The 17042-nt window shown below is 44.2% G+C and overlaps 2 protein-coding genes across 2 annotated transcripts in view; one reads left to right on the top strand and one right to left on the bottom strand.

Moving 5' to 3' along the window:
- Positions 1-8567, top strand: part of EIF3J (eukaryotic translation initiation factor 3 subunit J) — a 25715-nt gene extending 17148 nt beyond the window's left edge. The window contains exons 4-7 of the mRNA XM_006777995.2: positions 558-672; positions 3315-3476; positions 6334-6407; positions 6764-8567. Coding sequence (XP_006778058.2) covers positions 558-672; positions 3315-3476; positions 6334-6407; positions 6764-6895 — 483 coding nt within the window. The 3' untranslated portion in view covers positions 6896-8567. The remainder of the gene's footprint in view (positions 1-557; positions 673-3314; positions 3477-6333; positions 6408-6763) is intronic.
- The window catches only part of SPG11 (spastic paraplegia 11 (autosomal recessive)), an 87217-nt gene continuing 78637 nt past the window's right edge, over positions 8463-17042 (bottom strand). Inside the window, exons 33-39 of the mRNA XM_015557515.1 lie at positions 14694-14827; positions 12801-12908; positions 11148-11316; positions 10617-10705; positions 10275-10430; positions 9448-9599; positions 8463-9057 (exon numbers count right to left, since the gene is read on the bottom strand). Of these exons, the coding sequence (XP_015413001.1) occupies positions 8877-9057; positions 9448-9599; positions 10275-10430; positions 10617-10705; positions 11148-11316; positions 12801-12908; positions 14694-14827 (989 nt within the window). The 3' untranslated portion in view covers positions 8463-8876. The remainder of the gene's footprint in view (positions 9058-9447; positions 9600-10274; positions 10431-10616; positions 10706-11147; positions 11317-12800; positions 12909-14693; positions 14828-17042) is intronic.

Raw genomic sequence — 17042 nt, 5'->3', positions numbered from 1 at the left:
TTTTTTTTTTACAATTTCAATTCTTTCTTTTAAAAAAAATATTTTTATTCATTTCAGAGAGAAAGGGAGAGGGCGAGGGAGAGAGAGAGGGAAACATCAATGATGAGAGACTCATTGATTGGCTGTCTCCTGCACGCCCCCGACTAGGGATAGAGCCTGCAACCCTGGCATGTGCCCTTGACGAACTAAACCCAGGACCCTATCCACTGAGCCAAACCAGCTAGAGCTCAATTCTTTATTTGTAAAAAAGGTTGTAGAAATAAGCTCAGTCTTCCTGGATTCGAATCTTAGCTCTTTCCCATTACAAGCTGTGTTAACCTGTTACCATGGGCAAGTTGCTTAAACCTCTCTGTGCCTCAGTTTTTTCCCTTTAATATTAGGATGAGAATATCTAAAATGTTTAGAAGGATGCCAAAATACAGTATGTATATACTTTTAAGTGTTTGCTATTATTTATGATTACATGTGCTTATAAAAAAATTCATAGAAAATAGATGTACTGGGTCCACCTATCATGATTCCAGCCCTTTTAAAACTTCACTTCTGTATCATTTTAGTTAGAAGAACCTGAAGAAACAAAAGTACTAACACCAGAAGAACAATTAGCAGATAAACTGCGGCTAAAGAAATTACAGGAAGAAGCAGACCTTGAATTAGCAAAAGAAACTTTTGGTAAGTGGGAGATACTGAGGTTTCAAGTAATTATTGTGAAAATCTTGGTAGTTATGAAAGTTTAGAAAACATCTTTTTTGAAGAAACATATTACTGGCAACTTTAGGTATTAGCAGTTTTTATTCTCTTTATATTTGAGGTTTCAAATGAATTATGGTGGAGTGAGACACATATTTAGATTTTTGAATAATTATGTTTTGAGTATTAAATGAAATATATTTTTCTAAACTATGTTTTCAATTGATTTTTTTAGAGAGGAAGGGAGAGAGAGATAAAAACATCAGTGAGAGAGAAACATTGATCTGCTGCTTCCTGCACGCACCCCACCAGGGATCAAGCCCACAACCCAGGCATGTGCCCTGACCGGGAATTGAACTGGCAACTGGCAGCCCAGGCATGTGCCCTGAACTGCAATTAAACTTGGTTCATGGGTTGATTTTTAACCACTGAGCCATACCAGCCAGGCCAAATAAAAGATTATTAAGAGAAAAAGTCATTGGACCCAAATAAAGTCTACCACTTCGTAAAATGTATTTATCAACGGTGTGAAATTTGGATGGAATGTGAGGTCTGTAGCTTTGAGATTTAAATACCAAACTACCTGTAGGGCTGTCCTGTTGTCTTAATTAAGTCTGAATAAGACTTAGTATTGCATGCTAGTGCTGGGAGAGAGGGGTGGTGGTGAGAGGGTGGTATTCCACTTTGTGCCTTCTTGTGCTCAGAGTAATTTCTTTCTGCAACCCTTCTTGGCCCTCACCATGCCCTGTCTCTACCAGTGGTTCTCAACCTTCCTAATGCCGCGACCCTTTAATACAGTCCCTCATGTTGTGGTGACCCCCAACCATGAAATTATTTTCGCTGCTACTTCATAACTGTAATTTTGCTACTGTTATGAATCGTAATGTAAATATCTGGTATGCAGGATGTATTTTCAGGGGTCGCGACCCACAGGTTGAGGACTGCTGCAGACGGCTTCCATTCTGTGTGCCATACCTGCAGCTATGGTTAGTGCATGCGATAAAAGACATGTTCAAGGTCCTGTAAATAGATCAGTTCAGAGTGTCTCAGGAGGATAGTTACATGGCACAGAGGGTAAAAGGAAGGAACATGCCCAGAGAAAGTAAAAGCTCTCATTTTAACCAAGTTTATTGTTGTCAGCTATTGAGTTCTTTGTAGAGTAGAAGATCATATTGAAATAGTTAAATAACTGGAAATCGAAACCTAGAGCCAAAAACAATCTAGTTTTCCCCTCATTCCTTTTCTTTAAAACAATCAAGCAGCTGAAACCGGTTTGGCTCAGTGGATAGAGCGTCGGCCTGCAGACTGAGGGGTCCCAGGTTCGATTCCGGTCAGGGGCGTGTACCTTGGTTGCGGGCACATCCCCAGTGGGAGATGTGCAGGAGGGCAGCTGATCGATGTTTCTCTCTCATCGATGTTTCTAACTATCTCTCTCCCTTCCTCTCTATAAAAAAATCATAAAAATATATTTTTTAAAAACAAACAAACAAAAAACAATCAAGCAGGCTGACTATAGTAATCATTTCCTTTTTATGGGAAGTGTGACCTTATCTTTCACTGGGCCTCTAGTAATATCAAGAGATGCTCCTGTCTGCTGGAATGTGCTCGCAATGTCTTAACTGCACTCATCTCATCACAGAGGGCACTCAGCCATTCCTTTGTGTCTTCAAGGATGGTAAAAGCCGCCCATGTGTTTATTAAAGAGAAGGGTTTATGTGGTACCCATAAATCCTAATATAGGACACCAATTACAGATTAAAAGGCCAAAACATGCATACATACAGTCATTGTTTGGTTAATAAGATTTCAGTGTTGTGTTTTTCATATTAAAATACTGAATCAGTGGCATTAACAACTAATTTAGACTAATGAGGACAAAAAAGTGTACCGACATATTAATTTTTCTATTGGGATTTAACACATGGTTTGCTCCTGCTTAGCTTCTAGAGTTAGTTAGCTGAATACTTTGACAGAAACCATCGTTTTCTTTGCTTTTTAAAACCCTTCTCTCCCCACTTCACTCTGGGCTGTCCTTGGACAGATGCCTTAAGAGCATTCTTTTGTGCTAGGGACTCCTTTGGCATGGCAGTCTGCCAAAGCCCGTGGGCCCCTTTTTAAACTGATGTTTTTAAATGCATAAAACAAAACACACAGGACTTTACTTACAAAATGAATCTTTTGAAATAAATATTGAAATAGCTATCAAAATATTAAAATAACCTTTGATACAATAATTACATGGTTCTTTGATGTATTGAGTAAGACCTAGAGCAGGTCTAATAAGTAATGTAATTTTAAAGTAATAATGACTGTGAATAATGTTTCAAGATATCTGAGACAACTGTAATGTGAAAGGAAAGTATCTGATCTCTGTTGGTAATGGTCAGGTTTTGCGTCTGTGACTTGTTGCCGGTAATCAAAATGGAAGGAAACTAGAGGTTAGTAAAAATAAAAGCTATAATTTTTTTCTCATCCAAATTCACAGGCCCCTTGAATTCTGTTCAAGGTCCCAGGTTAAGAATTTCTGCCTTAGAATGACGTAGCAGGGTTGTTCAGGTGTCTAATTGGTTTATAAACTTTAAAAATATATTTCTGATATTTGCAGTGCTCCCTTTCTATTACAGGTGTTACTAATACAGTTTTTGGAATAGATGCTATGAACCCATCTTCGAGAGAGGACTTCACAGAGTTTGGAAAGCTACTAAAAGATAAAATTACACAATATGAAAAGTCATTATATTATGCCAGTTTTTTAGAAGCCTTAGTTCGAGATGTGTGTATTTCATGTAAGTAATTCTAATCTCTAGCCTCTGCGCGTGGATTTTAGTAAGGGCACACTCAAGAAGATGGAGGTTGACTTTTTGCGGGGCTGGGAGGAGGAATGCTATAATATACAGACTTAGTATTTACTTTTTAGTAGTTACTATGAGAATGGTGTTTTACAAACATGCAATTAGTTTGAATGATTTTGTTCCTTTTTGAGGCTGCCTTCTTAATGTTTTTACAATGGTTTCCCAAGGAGACATCTGAGATTTGTTGCAGCTAATACAGCACTAGCTTATTCTTTTATCCAATTATATCTTGAAAGGGGCTAGGAAGTGTCTTTTGGGGAAAATGCTCTCTGGGCATATAAGATTTTAGAGCTGAGATCACAGCAATTGTAAATTCCTTTTATAAATGAAGAAGCCTATGACCAGGTGCAAGTTGCTCAACAGAGCTAGCACCTATTCTCTGGGCCCATGGGTGTGGTGCTGTGCCCTGAGAGAGGAGTCAGTCACGTATTTCAGAGGCTGGATGTGGGAGTGACAACCATGGGTGGTGCAGCACCAATACAGTAAGGGACCGGTTTTGCTAGTATTTACTGTTTTTAAGATTGAGGAAAAGGAATTTTACATAATGGATTTTAAATTGGGTTTTGAGAAATTATTACTAAGTTGGGGGTTATTTGATGAGTTATTATATCCCCAGAGTTGGTCTTTTCTGCATATACTATTTTTCCTGTTTTTGAACGAGCTCCCTAATCAAAACTGGTTACTTTTTTGGTAGCTAAAAACTGTTTTCAGCTTAATATTTTTATAAAGATAGGAGGATATATTGTTCACTAAAAGATGTTGTCTCCTGGTAGGACACAGATTTCTGAGATAGCTACTACTTTCATTCTAGTTCCTGTGTTAGAAAATGGAGACTCCAGGAGGTGGGGAGTTGTCATCTGAAGGTTTAATAATTATTATTCCATGTTCATTCACTGAGCATCAAGGATATGATGGAAGGGCATGGTTATCTGTATTTTTGGTGGGGAAAGGAGAATAGGAGGGAACACTGAGCTGTAAAGATACTTAGTTTCTCTTTGGTTAGCATTGGTGTCTTGGTGATAACAGGTCATTATAAAGATAAATTTTTGTTGCTGAGTTTGCCATTTTTATTCTATACTAGAGGCCCCGCACACAAAATCATGCAGGTAGGGTCCTAGGGCCTAGCCTCCTGTGATCAGGGCCATTTCCTGCCCGTTTAGCAGTCCCAAGGCCGAACACCACCTCCGCTACCGGGCGGTCAGGCTGTTGGGGTCACCAGCTCATCCCCAGCTGCTCAGGGGCTCAGGCCTGTGGAAAAGCAGGCACTGGTGACTTCACCTCCATGTGCGTGCCCTGGGCTGGCCACTGATAGAACACGCTGCCCACTTGGGGCCGCTCACACGGGTGCCGCCGCTGCTGCTGGGGCTTGAGGTCCTGATGGAAGCTGCGGGGCACACCCGCGACCTACCCGCCCAGGCCTGAGCGGGCAGCGGGTTCCCTCAGTGGCTGGCTCGGCGCATGTGCATGGAGGTGAAGTCACCAGCGCCTGCTTTAACGCAGGCCTGAGCCTCCGAGCAGCCAGGGATGAGCTGGTGATCCCAACGGCCTGACAGCCAGCCCGGTCCTCCCGCTACCCACCCTGATTGCCCCGTTCACCATCTCTGATCCATCGGAGCCTGCGGGCCAGGGGCAGGGACCAAGAGGTCAGCCATTCTGCCTGTTCGCCAGTCCGTAGTCCTGCCCTGCCCTGCTCACGGGTGGGAGGGTGAGTGGGGGGAGGGACCATCTCATGGTGACTGGTCATTTGGTCATCACGGACACTGGCTACACACACACACACACACCTCCTATATAATAAAAGCCTAATATGCAAATGAGTGAATGGCAGAACGACCAGTTGCTATGATGTACACTGACCACCGGGGGGGGCAGATACTCAACGCAGGAGTTTCCCCTAGGCCCCAGGCCAGCCAAGGTGGATGCGAGCTGGGGGCCCTCCACCCCACACCCCCGATCGCCCTACCAGTCAGCCTGCAGAGGGAGGTGGGGGGTGGGGCCAGCAAATGGGCAGTGCCTGCCCAGCCAAGGCGGGTGCCAGTGGGGACCCTCCCCCCAATCGCCCTGCAGAGGAAGGCGACTGGTGGCAGGGGGGCAGGGCCAGGCTGGCCAAGGTGGGTGCGAGTAGGGGGCCCTGATCACCCTGCTAGTTGCCCCACAGATCGGCCCTGATTGCCGGCCAGGCCTAGGGACCCTACCTGTGCACAAATTTTGTGCACCGGGCCTCTTGTATGTGTAATAAAAGCCTAATATGCTAAGTGTCCGGTCAGCTGTTCAACCAGTCAAAGTGTAATATGCTAATGATATGCTAAGGCCACTCAACCGCTCGCTCTGACGTGCACTGACTGCCAGGGAGGAGACACTCCAATTGGTAGGTTAGTTTGCTGCTGGGGTCCGGCCAATCGGGACTGAGGAAGATGGGCTGGACACGCCCTGGAGCCCTCCCACGGTCTCTCCTTGGCTGGCCAACCTCCTGCATCTCTCCCTGACCCTGATTGCACACCAGTGGGGTCCCTTGGCCTGGCCTGTACCCTCTTGTAATCCAGGAACCCTAGGGGATGCTGCAGGCCAAGGGACCCCACTACTGCACAAATTCGTGCACCGGGCCTCTAGTTTTTAATAGTTCTGATTTGTATGCCTGGCCATATGTCAAACAGGAGAATTACAGCCTTTTCAAAGATACAGAAGTTAATGATAGACAAATTAGATTTTTCATAGCACATGGGGAAGAATGTATATCTTGCCTTATTCCCCAAAATGATTAAAAATTAGTGGCATACTTTTTCTTTTATAGTGGAAATTGATGACTTGAAAAAGATCACCAATTCACTGACTGTGCTTTGTAGTGAGAAACAGAAGCAAGAAAAGGTAAGAGCAAGCTGTGTGGGGCAATGTGTATTTCATTAGGATGGTGGTGCAGGCATAACATTCTTAACAAGCCTGGGAAACTTAAAGGTCAAGCAGTTTACCAATACCATTTAAATTGGAATAGAACAGTGTGAGTGTGAGTGACTTTTACTTTTTTTTTTTTCCCAAACAAACATGTTCAGTGTCTTGGTTTCTGAATTACTAGTAGAAATTGCCCTGGGTTGTCTGGGAATCTCCCTTAAAGAACTGAAGTTTTTCTGTGACCAGAGGCTTTGGTGTCTCTTTGAGGGTTGCTATACCAGATAAGAAACACTTGGTAGATCAAGTCTCATGAATTGACTCTCTTTTATCTTTAGCAAAGCAAAGCCAAAAAGAAGAAGAAAGGTGTGGTTCCTGGAGGGGGATTAAAGGCCACCATGAAAGACGATCTGGCAGATTATGGTGGTTATGATGGAGGATATGTACAAGACTTTGAAGATTTCATGTGACATTTTATCTTCTCTGGTGTCTTCTTTCTGTTGCCCACAATCCCTTCAACATGTAGCACAACTTCCTTTCCTTTCAGTTCTGCCAAATGCTACAATCAGAAGTGCAGTATCTTTTGTGCTGGTTACTTAACCCCTTGACACTTAGGTGCTAATGTGCAAATGAGGGAACTTGGATCTCGCTGCCAAGGGGTTAAAATTGGGAACCTCAGTTGCTACTAAATCATAGTTTTAAAAAACACACAAACTTAATAATGTTGTCATTGTTGCTATCTGATTCTATAGCAGCAGTCACTAAATTGGAAACAAAGGTTGCAACATGACAAGAAATTGTGTAGTATTGACCAGCACCATTCAGTAATACAGCCTTAACCATACCTCCTTGAACTACTTCATAACTTGTCAAGAAAAGCAGTTTGCAGCAAGGGCATGTGATGTGCACCTAGTATTAAAATTGCTTTGTCTTAAAATTGAGCGTGAGGATATTAAACATACATTGTGAAGAAGACTGCTTTTGTCAGAGTGAAGATACGGCGGCTGAAAACTACTAGTCTGATACTTAAAAATTGACCAAAACCCTCCACTTTGAAGCTGAAGAAGGTAAAGCTCTCCGTTATTGTATTACAAGTTGTGAAATCTCTTGAGTGCATACTGTCTATCAGACTGTTCTACTGATGAATTGCTTCAGATGGGGGAGGGAAACCCTATCTGCTTTATTTGCGTGATTGGAGTGTCTGAGGAACAAATCTCCTTTGTTCTTCTGGGCTGCAATGGAATAACTTTAAACAGGGTTTTGGCATTTCCTTTCCTTTATAAAACATGCTCAGCAAGCTGCACCAGTTAACTAGTTTGGTAAATTGTTATGTTAACAATTATGACATCTGCAATGTTTTATAAAGCAACTAATTTAATAAAATCACTATTGTGAGGACTTAAATTTTGTGTTATCTCCCAAGAGATACTTTTGGAGAGTATAGAGCACAGCTCTTGGGACTAGAGTGCTCTATATACTTAACAAAGCTTAATAAATGCTTGATGAGTAGTTAATAGCTTTAAAACAAAAATGATTTGTCAGGCCCTTAACAGGGTCACCCTAGAGCAACAAAGGTATAGGGCTGCCTTCCTCATTTTATTTATTTGGGGAAAAATTATTTGGTGGTTTAGTTACTATAGAAAGGCAATTTGTATGTAAGGTCTAAGGTACCTAGAACTATTTATTGGAGTAATTGAGCTTATAACTCAGGTATGGCTGTGAGCATAGATTGAGTCATCTTTATTACATATATATTTTTAAGCAATTTAACCAAATTTGTTAAATTTTTAAAACTGTCACAGACTCAAAAGTAGGGACAGAACAATTAAATTATTTTTTTTTTAATTTCTCTTACATACAAAGGGGAGGGTGTCTCAATCAAAACTCTGTAGAGCACTAAGTGGAAGACAGGACCATCCAAATAATTTGAGAAATTAACAGAAAGCAGTGACTACACAGCAATAATTACAGCCAATAAAAATTGTTTTAAGGCAGACAAGGGCTAAGATTTCCTTAGCAGTTAATAATGACATGCACTGAATTTAAAATCTATTTTATTATAGAGATCAGTTTCTAACTAATGGAAATGTATCATCTGTTCCTTAACTGTGTAAATAATATTAAATTCCTTTGAAACTGGAATCTGCAGGCACAGGTATTCTTTAATCAATATTATATCATGTCCTAAAGTAAAAGCCATCCTGAGGAAGATGGGAGTTTTGAACTTAATACCAGTATCTATATAAAATGGTACAGAGAAACATCACTTTTAAAATAGTAATTTCCTTGTGAAAACTCTCTCATTCTTGACCCACAGAGGACTGGTATGATCAGTTCTGGATTTTATAACTTGGACAACAAAGCTCCCAATGCATTATTCTACTGTAATCACAAACATCTGACGGTACCTCGTTGCAGTATAAGAAAACAGGCACCTGTATGAGAACCCATCTAACCTGCTAGCATGTCCTTTAGACAGCAGCCTGTCTGAGGGTCCTTCAGAAGCATATTCACAACATCATAAAGTTTGTGTTCGTATGCCAGCTTATAATACAAGTAGATATCTTCACAATATGTGAGTAACTTCTTCAGGTTTTTCACAGCTGTATCAGTAGGCTGGTGTTGTTTATATCTAGACAAAGAAACAGGAATGTACAGGTTAAGATACTGTATGTATCTTGAGCGAGGGCTATCAGCTCTGACACAATTACCTACAGTGGAAGACTGACATTATTTCTTAAAAATGAGTGCCTTACTGCTTACCTTAATTGGAATAAGTTAATACTCCAAAGGGGACCTCTGATGTTTAGGATTTTTGGCACCTCAGGCTAGCTGAGTAACTGTCCTCCCATTTTAAGTACAGAGCACCATAAGCGAAGTGTTTTCACTCATCTTTTTCCAAAAAGATCTTCCTGGGGATTCTTGACATTTCTTTGTCATCTCAAGCACAGGGGTGGCATGTTATACTTAGCCATAAAATTATTACCCATGCCTTATCCAAATCAGGCGTTTTAATACTTACTTTTTTGAAATCTCTTCAAATATACTGGTTCTTAATAACCTTTGCTGCTTAAATTCTTCCAAGTAATGAAAGTTTCCTTTAAGAATCACATGTTGGTATAGAATTTCAGCCCAATCAGGAACAAAGTCATAGGCCTCAGCCACAATAGAAGCCTTAAAAGAATGGAGGGAAGAACACCATTAGAGCCTATCTGATGTAAAATTGAAGGCAGATAGTTCTAGAAAACTTAATGCTGCATATACATTGATCATTATCAATCATACTAAAAGGCTCCGTCTATCAGAATTGGTGTCAGTTTGACATTTTGCTTCCCCTAAAGCCCCAAAACACAGTCTTTCCTTGAGTGGATTAATACTAGTAAAACTGCTGAAAAACGTCTTTTTCATACTAAACTGTGTAAGAAACAGTGAAAGGGCCAATTTCTTGAAACCATCTCTCATTACAGGACTGAAACCAGGCCCCCAATAGCCCTGATCCCCTGTGCTAACCCCGGTGCACCATTCTGTAAAACACTGCGGCTAAGAGGTGCTTGCTGAACCCCTAGCAGGGATGTTCTTCTGAACCTCTCCTGTCTAAGGGGCGAAAGTGTCTGCCTTCCTGCTGGCCTAACAATGTGTCTCACCATTCTCCAACCTTTGTCCAAACATGCTAGCAAGAAATACTACAAAAAAAGGCAATTTGTATGTCAGACAGCTAAGTCTGGAGAGCTGAACTGTCCTGGTTCTGACACTAACCCTGAGACTAGACAAGTCAATCTTAGCCCCATTAGACGGATAGCAGGAGAGAGGATGCTGGCAGTGCTGGCTAGATTTTTCTTCCGTGCTTACCTGGTAGAACCGAGGTAGGGACATGATGCAGTCCATCAGCCTGTGGCGACCTAGGTTGATAAGCATTGTGTTTTGGCCATTGTTCAGAAAGTGAATCTGCAGTGTCAGCAACTTGGTGAGCCTGCGACAGTGCAGGGCCTGTCGCACACAGGAATCCTGAGGGACAGGTGGAGGGATCCAAAAGTGAACTTTTGCCATCATCTCCCAATGAAGCCTCCAGCAACTGAGCCCCCCTCCCCCTTCTGCTGCCAATTGCCCCATGACTCCCTTGGGAGAGCCCAGGGACAAAATTCCCAAAGGTACCAAGCTGCAAACTAGCTTAAACTAAGACTCCATGGTTACCTTTGCATAACTCTCGGCGGCATCCAGCATGAGAGTCAGGGCCTTCAGTAGCAGCTGCTTCAGTTGGTGCCCATTCTTGATACTGTCCTCTGCAAAGGAGTAAAAGAAATGGGAGTGTGCCTGACTCCCAAGGCTGGTTACTCCACCGCATCAGAGTGATCACCGGCTGGACTAGAAATATCCCAGCTCGTGTTCACAGGGAGCAGATATGTCTCAGTTAGAGGGTATTGGGCCAGAAGTACAGCCTGGAATAGAATTTAGTGCCCCATCTAGTTCTTCATTTCTTTCTGAAACATCAAGGCAGGCTTACATGGCATCAGCATACACATTGGTTCCTGACAGATGACCTGGACACTCAGGCTACAGGGCAGACAAATGCCTTCCAGGTCCCCTTACATCACTTACCTGCCCAGCTGGGGTGGCATTCAGTAGCTGCTAGAAACTGAGGTGGGATTTAGTCAATACAACGAGCTCCTGTCTTTTTAAGCCCTAAGAACCATCCCTGAGGGTGCTACTGTGACCTCTGCTCACCCCAGGGCTGAGACTCAATCAGTTTCAGCTGGATGCAGGCAGCTGCCTCATGGTTCTCCCCGATTTCCCTGCACATGCTGAAGCACAGGGCAATCATGTTGTGCTTCTCACTGTCCCCAGGGCGGCAGCGTTTGATGTAGTCAAGTAGGGCTGTCTTCAGGGTACCACTCTGCCCAGAAAAAAAGGAAACACCAAGGTCTCAACTAGGGACTGCACGGCAGGCAGGCCTGGCTGAGTCCCTTGGTTCTTCAAGTTCCTTAAACACCCAAGAAAAAGGAAAAGAAAAATTAATATAAAAGTTTATGCTATCCTGAATATAAGGAAACAGGTACATCCTCTTTGCTGTTGGGAGTATGAACAGTAAAACCTGTCAGAAGGGGGAAACCTTAAAAATGCACACGTGTTATTCTAACAACTCCATTTCTAGATCCATCCCTAAAGAAATAAGCAGGCAGAAGTGCTAAGATGGATGTAACAAGGATATATAATGGCAAACAATTAAAAATAATGCAGATGTTCAAAATAAGGATTAAGGAAAATACCTTGTAGCCATTTAAACTGATGTTGATTTGGGAAATATAACCTGTTCATCAAGTGAGAAAGGCAGACTCATTTGGACAGCATGATAAAAGCTTTATTAAAAAAATTAAGTATGTATGTTTATATGTTTGTGAGTATGTATGCAAAGGAAGGGCCTATACCAAAATGTTAGCAGTGGCTATCTCCACATGGTAGACACAGAGGGCTTTTTTCTGTGTTCTGTTTTCCAAGTGTCTTAACTTTGAATATGCATTACTTTTGTAATAAGAAAGTTATTAAAAGAGAATATTTAAATGTAGAAACAAAAATGCCTCAAAAACAATTTAAATACCCTTTGGGAGATCTTAAAGATGTTCAGGACTTGTGTCCTGATGACTAGCTGGTCTGTCCTGAAAATCCGCACTGAGGAGGATTTTTCTGCTTTGTCTCTTAATCCTGCTTGGCTCATCCCAAGTTCCCAGAAGCCAAAAGTGTACTGTGGTTTTTAAATCCTCAGAGGTGAAATGGGCTGAAGCAATGACTCTGCCAAATAAGTGACTTGAAAACAGGCTCTGAGTGACATGCTGGGCATCACATAAGCATGCGGAGGACAGACAAACGCCCAGAGTCCAAACGCCTGGCAAATCTGGCCTTTGCTTCCAAGCCTCCTTTCTGGTCACCATCATAAACAGCTCCACAGCTTCCCAGGCCCAGGCCTTGGCATTCACTTCCTAATAGCTCTCAGCAACACTCTCTTTTATAGTCCCCTGAGAACTCCACTGTAAAATTAGCCCTCAGACATGGCCTTCCGAGCTGGTCAGTCCATTTCTGCATGGCTCAGAAAAGGTGTTTGCCCCTGTCAGAGCAGACACTAGATAGCAGAGGCAGGTGATAGCTGAGGTGAATATGCACAAACTTACTTTCTTCACTAGTTAGCATCTCTTACCACATTCACTATCTGGTCTGAAATCTGTAACCTTACAATACTGGTTACAGTACAAATCCTAGGGAGGCCCTTAATTCGCTCCCTGCATATCCCAGGGGTTTACTCTGATTGGGGTTATTTCTAAGAAAGTGTAAGACTCCTGAAAGTCAGTACATGTCATCCTGGAGCTCAAAATACCATACACCTACCGGATCCAACTTCTTCCTCATCAGCACTTCGAAGTAGTGCTTTCTATGCAGCAATTCAAAAATGTATGTCATCTCATTGTACCTTCCAATGCCAGTGAGGAGACGCACCTGAAAAGGAAGGCAGCTTCCATCAGCATCATCTGGAATTCTCTGAGCCAGACCACTGCCCTCATCAAGGTTGCTTGCAGATGCCAAGTTCCAGGGGTAGAAGGGCTAATGACCAGGCTGCCTTGCTGAGCTCCCTCTCCCTTGTACCCAACCAAGGGCCGCTTCTGGGGGATTCAGAAACCCTAGTCACACCACTTGCTGCTCTCTCCTCTGTTGTCTCTAAAAGTGACTAGTTGGGGAGGCATAGGAGGCTTGTGTTGTCAGCTTCAATTCAGAGGTAAGAGGTAGGTCTGAGCCTTGTTTTGGGGGGAAATACAGCTGTCGTAGTCTCTGGCAAGGGGGATGACACCCTGGAACATGGTAGGGAACCTCTCGATTTCTCCTTTGGAACAATCTGATTCTGACAGAACTTAGAGCCTGGAGCAGAGGGCTGCCCAGCTGGCTACCAAGTAGGTAGTGGTATCCAGATGAGCAAATTCCGTAAGAATCAGCCCTGGACTGGCCCCAAGCCTACCTGCTCTCAAAGGTTTCCCTAGGATGGAAGGTGGGGGATGAGGGATTTACTTACCACCAGCCCATACTCCTCGTTGGGGGCCAAGTGGTTGTCTGTGAGCAGCCGAGCGGCCTGTAGAACTCGGATGATGCCCTCCATGTGGCATGTCAGCGTGAAGCAGTGATGGGCCAGAATCAGCAGCTCTGTGGCTGGTTAGGTGGGGTACTGGTCAGATAAGATTGTGAACCCTGGCCACCCACTGTCTACACACAGCCTGGAGAAGACTTCACCAGTCCTCTGAGATCCCTGGCCGCACCAGCTCCAGCTCTGGGACAATTCCCCCCAACCCCCCAGATGTCTAAATTCTTCCCGGTGACAGTACAATCTCTCCCCAAAACAGTCATGTAGTGACATTTTGAGGCCCAGGCACATGAGAACAAGGAATCCTTGACTTCTAATGATGGAGACACTCGAGACAAACTGATGGAGTTCATGCCAACATGAACCCAAACCCGGGGGCAGTCTCTATCTCAGTGAAGAGTCCTGGGGCCTAATCAAGAGCCACATAACGCTCTGCACTTCCTCTGAGAGAAAGAGAGGGAAACATCGATTGGTTGCCTCCTGCATGCATGCTGAACAGGGGTCGAATCTGCAACCTGGGTATGTGCTCTGACTGGGAATCAACCCAGCTACCATTTGGTCCAATGCCAGGGAGGAGACGCACCTGAAAAGGAAGGCAGCTTCCATCAGCATCATCTGGAATTCTCTGAGCCAGACCACTGCCCTCATCAAGGTTGCTTGCAGATGCCAAGTTCCAGGGGTAGAAGGGCTAATGACCAGGCTGCCTTGCTGAGCTCCCTCTCCCTTGTACCCAACCAAGGGCCGCTTCTGGGGGATTCAGAAACCCTAGTCACACCACTTGCTGCTCTCTCCTCTGTTGTCTCTAAAAGTGACTAGTTGGGGAGGCATAGGAGGCTTGTGTTGTCAGCTTCAATTCAGAGGTAAGAGGTAGGTCTGAGCCTTGTTTTGGGGGGAAATACAGCTGTCGTAGTCTCTGGCAAGGGGGATGACACCCTGGAACATGGTAGGGAACCTCTCGATTTCTCCTTTGGAACAATCTGATTCTGACAGAACTTAGAGCCTGGAGCAGAGGGCTGCCCAGCTGGCTACCAAGTAGGTAGTGGTATCCAGATGAGCAAATTCCGTAAGAATCAGCCCTGGACTGGCCCCAAGCCTACCTGCTCTCAAAGGTTTCCCTAGGATGGAAGGTGGGGGATGAGGGATTTACTTACCACCAGCCCATACTCCTCGTTGGGGGCCAAGTGGTTGTCTGTGAGCAGCCGAGCGGCCTGTAGAACTCGGATGATGCCCTCCATGTGGCATGTCAGCGTGAAGCAGTGATGGGCCAGAATCAGCAGCTCTGTGGCTGGTTAGGTGGGGTACTGGTCAGATAAGATTGTGAACCCTGGCCACCCACTGTCTACACACAGCCTGGAGAAGACTTCACCAGTCCTCTGAGATCCCTGGCCGCACCAGCTCCAGCTCTGGGACAATTCCCCCCAACCCCCCAGATGTCTAAATTCTTCCCGGTGACAGTACAATCTCTCCCCAAAACAGTCATGTAGTGACATTTTGAGGCCCAGGCACATGAGAACAAGGAATCCTTGACTTCTAATGATGGAGACACTCTGGAGACAAACTGATGGAGTTCATGCCAACATGAACCCAAACCCGGGGGCAGTCTCTATCTCAGTGAAGAGTCCTGGGGCCTAATCAAGAGCCACATAACGCTCTGCACTTCCTCTGAGAGAAAGAGAGGGAAACATCGATTGGTTGCCTCCTGCATGCATGCTGAACAGGGGTCGAATCTGCAACCTGGGTATGTGCTCTGACTGGGAATCAAAACCTCCACCTTTGGTGCACAGGTGACACTCCAACCAACTGTGCCATACTAGCCAGGGCAATATTCTGCACTTCTGATGGCTTTCTAGATTAACGAAAGATTTGACTACATACAAATTCCAAACTATTACACATAATCACTATAAGCGAATTAAAAAGCCAACTGGGAAAATGTTTGCAATGTTGAAGACAGCAACAGGGTTTCCAGCCTTAATACAGGTGCCTTTTGGGTCTTGGTACCTGTGGAACCCTCCCCAAACCTGATTACTGAGCAATCTTGACTAATAATCCTTCAGGCCTTGGTTTGGACAGTTCCTCCAAAAACATTTCTTGACCCTCATCAGTCTGGCTCTTACTGTGTCACACACCTAGTCTGGGCTCCAGGGACTGCTGCTTTATGTTCACCACATCCCTGGTTTTTAGAGTACTTAGCACACAGCTGGTACTCTGTACATACTATGGACTGGACTGAGAAGAGATATAGAAAGTTATTTTTAAAGTAAAACTGTTCAACCTTTAAAAACTTATTTGTTCACTAAAGATCATTAAAATGCCCTTTTTGGGTCTATCAAATTTGTAAAGTGGAATGGGTTCCAGGAAATACTACTTTCACCTCTGCTTAAATGGAAATAAGAAGTGAACTTTTTTTTCTGGAGTAAAAGTTGATAATATATATATAAGCTTTAAAAACATCATGGAAAGATGTTAATGACAGCATACTTTTGAATCATAGTTCATCTTAGGGAAATAATCATGGGTGTGCACATAGATTTGCCTATAAGGATGCTTGCCAGTATATTAAGACAGCAGAGGAGGAAACCAAGATGGCGGCATAGGTAAACACCAGAAATTACTGCCTCTCACAGCCACTTCAAAAATACAACTAAAAGACAAAACGGATATCATCCAGAACCACAGGAAGGCTGGCCGAGTGGAAATTCTACAACTAGAAGGAAAGAGAAAAGCACACTGAGACTCAGAGGAGGTATGGAAGTAAAGTGCAGAGGTACGGAGGCGCATGCGGAAAGGGCTGGCGGCTGAGGACGTGGTTGTCTTTTTCAATCGGGAGGGAGTCTCAAGCTCCCGACGGCTCTGAATGCCAGTTCCGGGCTAGTCTGGGGACCCAGATTCATACGGGGAGAAACTGGACTGTCCAGTATCGGGCAGAACTTGAGGGCAGCTTTCTCTCAGAGATGCTTGCAGCGATTACTGCGGAACAGTGAGACCCGGGGCCTCTTAGGGCAGGGCTGAGGATCAGCCATAGCTGTTTGCGCCACCCTGCTGATTCCCTGAGACTCCGCCCCACCCAAACTGTGCACAGAGGCTTTTGTGTATGAAAGGCCTGACCCTTTGCAATCTAAAATTACCTAACTAACTGCAGCTGGGTCAGAGAGACCCAGAACATCCAAAAGGAGGCCCAAGGCCCCACAGCAGCTTACATTGCTTCACAGCTGGGCCTCATCTGGGCACCTCCAAACTCCAAACAAAGAAGAGGAATCTGCAGATCTCTCTGTAGCTCCTGCTGGGTAGCCCAGGCAGAGGGCTAAATTAGCACCTCCTTAGAGATCCAAGAGCCAGTGTACCCAGTGGTCAGAGTGGGACCATCCAGATTACAACTACTCAAATCCATAAGGGACACACTCAGGGGGCAGACTCAGTGAGCACCAAAGTCCCACTGAAGCAAGTCTTGCCCCATAAGGATGTCTTCAGCACAGAAGTTCTCCCACTGTAGACACCGC

The sequence above is a fragment of the Myotis davidii genome, unplaced genomic scaffold, assembly GCF_000327345.1.
Source record: "Myotis davidii unplaced genomic scaffold, ASM32734v1 scaffold46, whole genome shotgun sequence".
NCBI lineage: Eukaryota > Metazoa > Chordata > Mammalia > Chiroptera > Vespertilionidae > Myotis > Myotis davidii.
The sequence above is the reverse complement of the archived record's forward strand: the minus strand, read 5'-3'. Positions and strand labels throughout refer to the sequence as shown.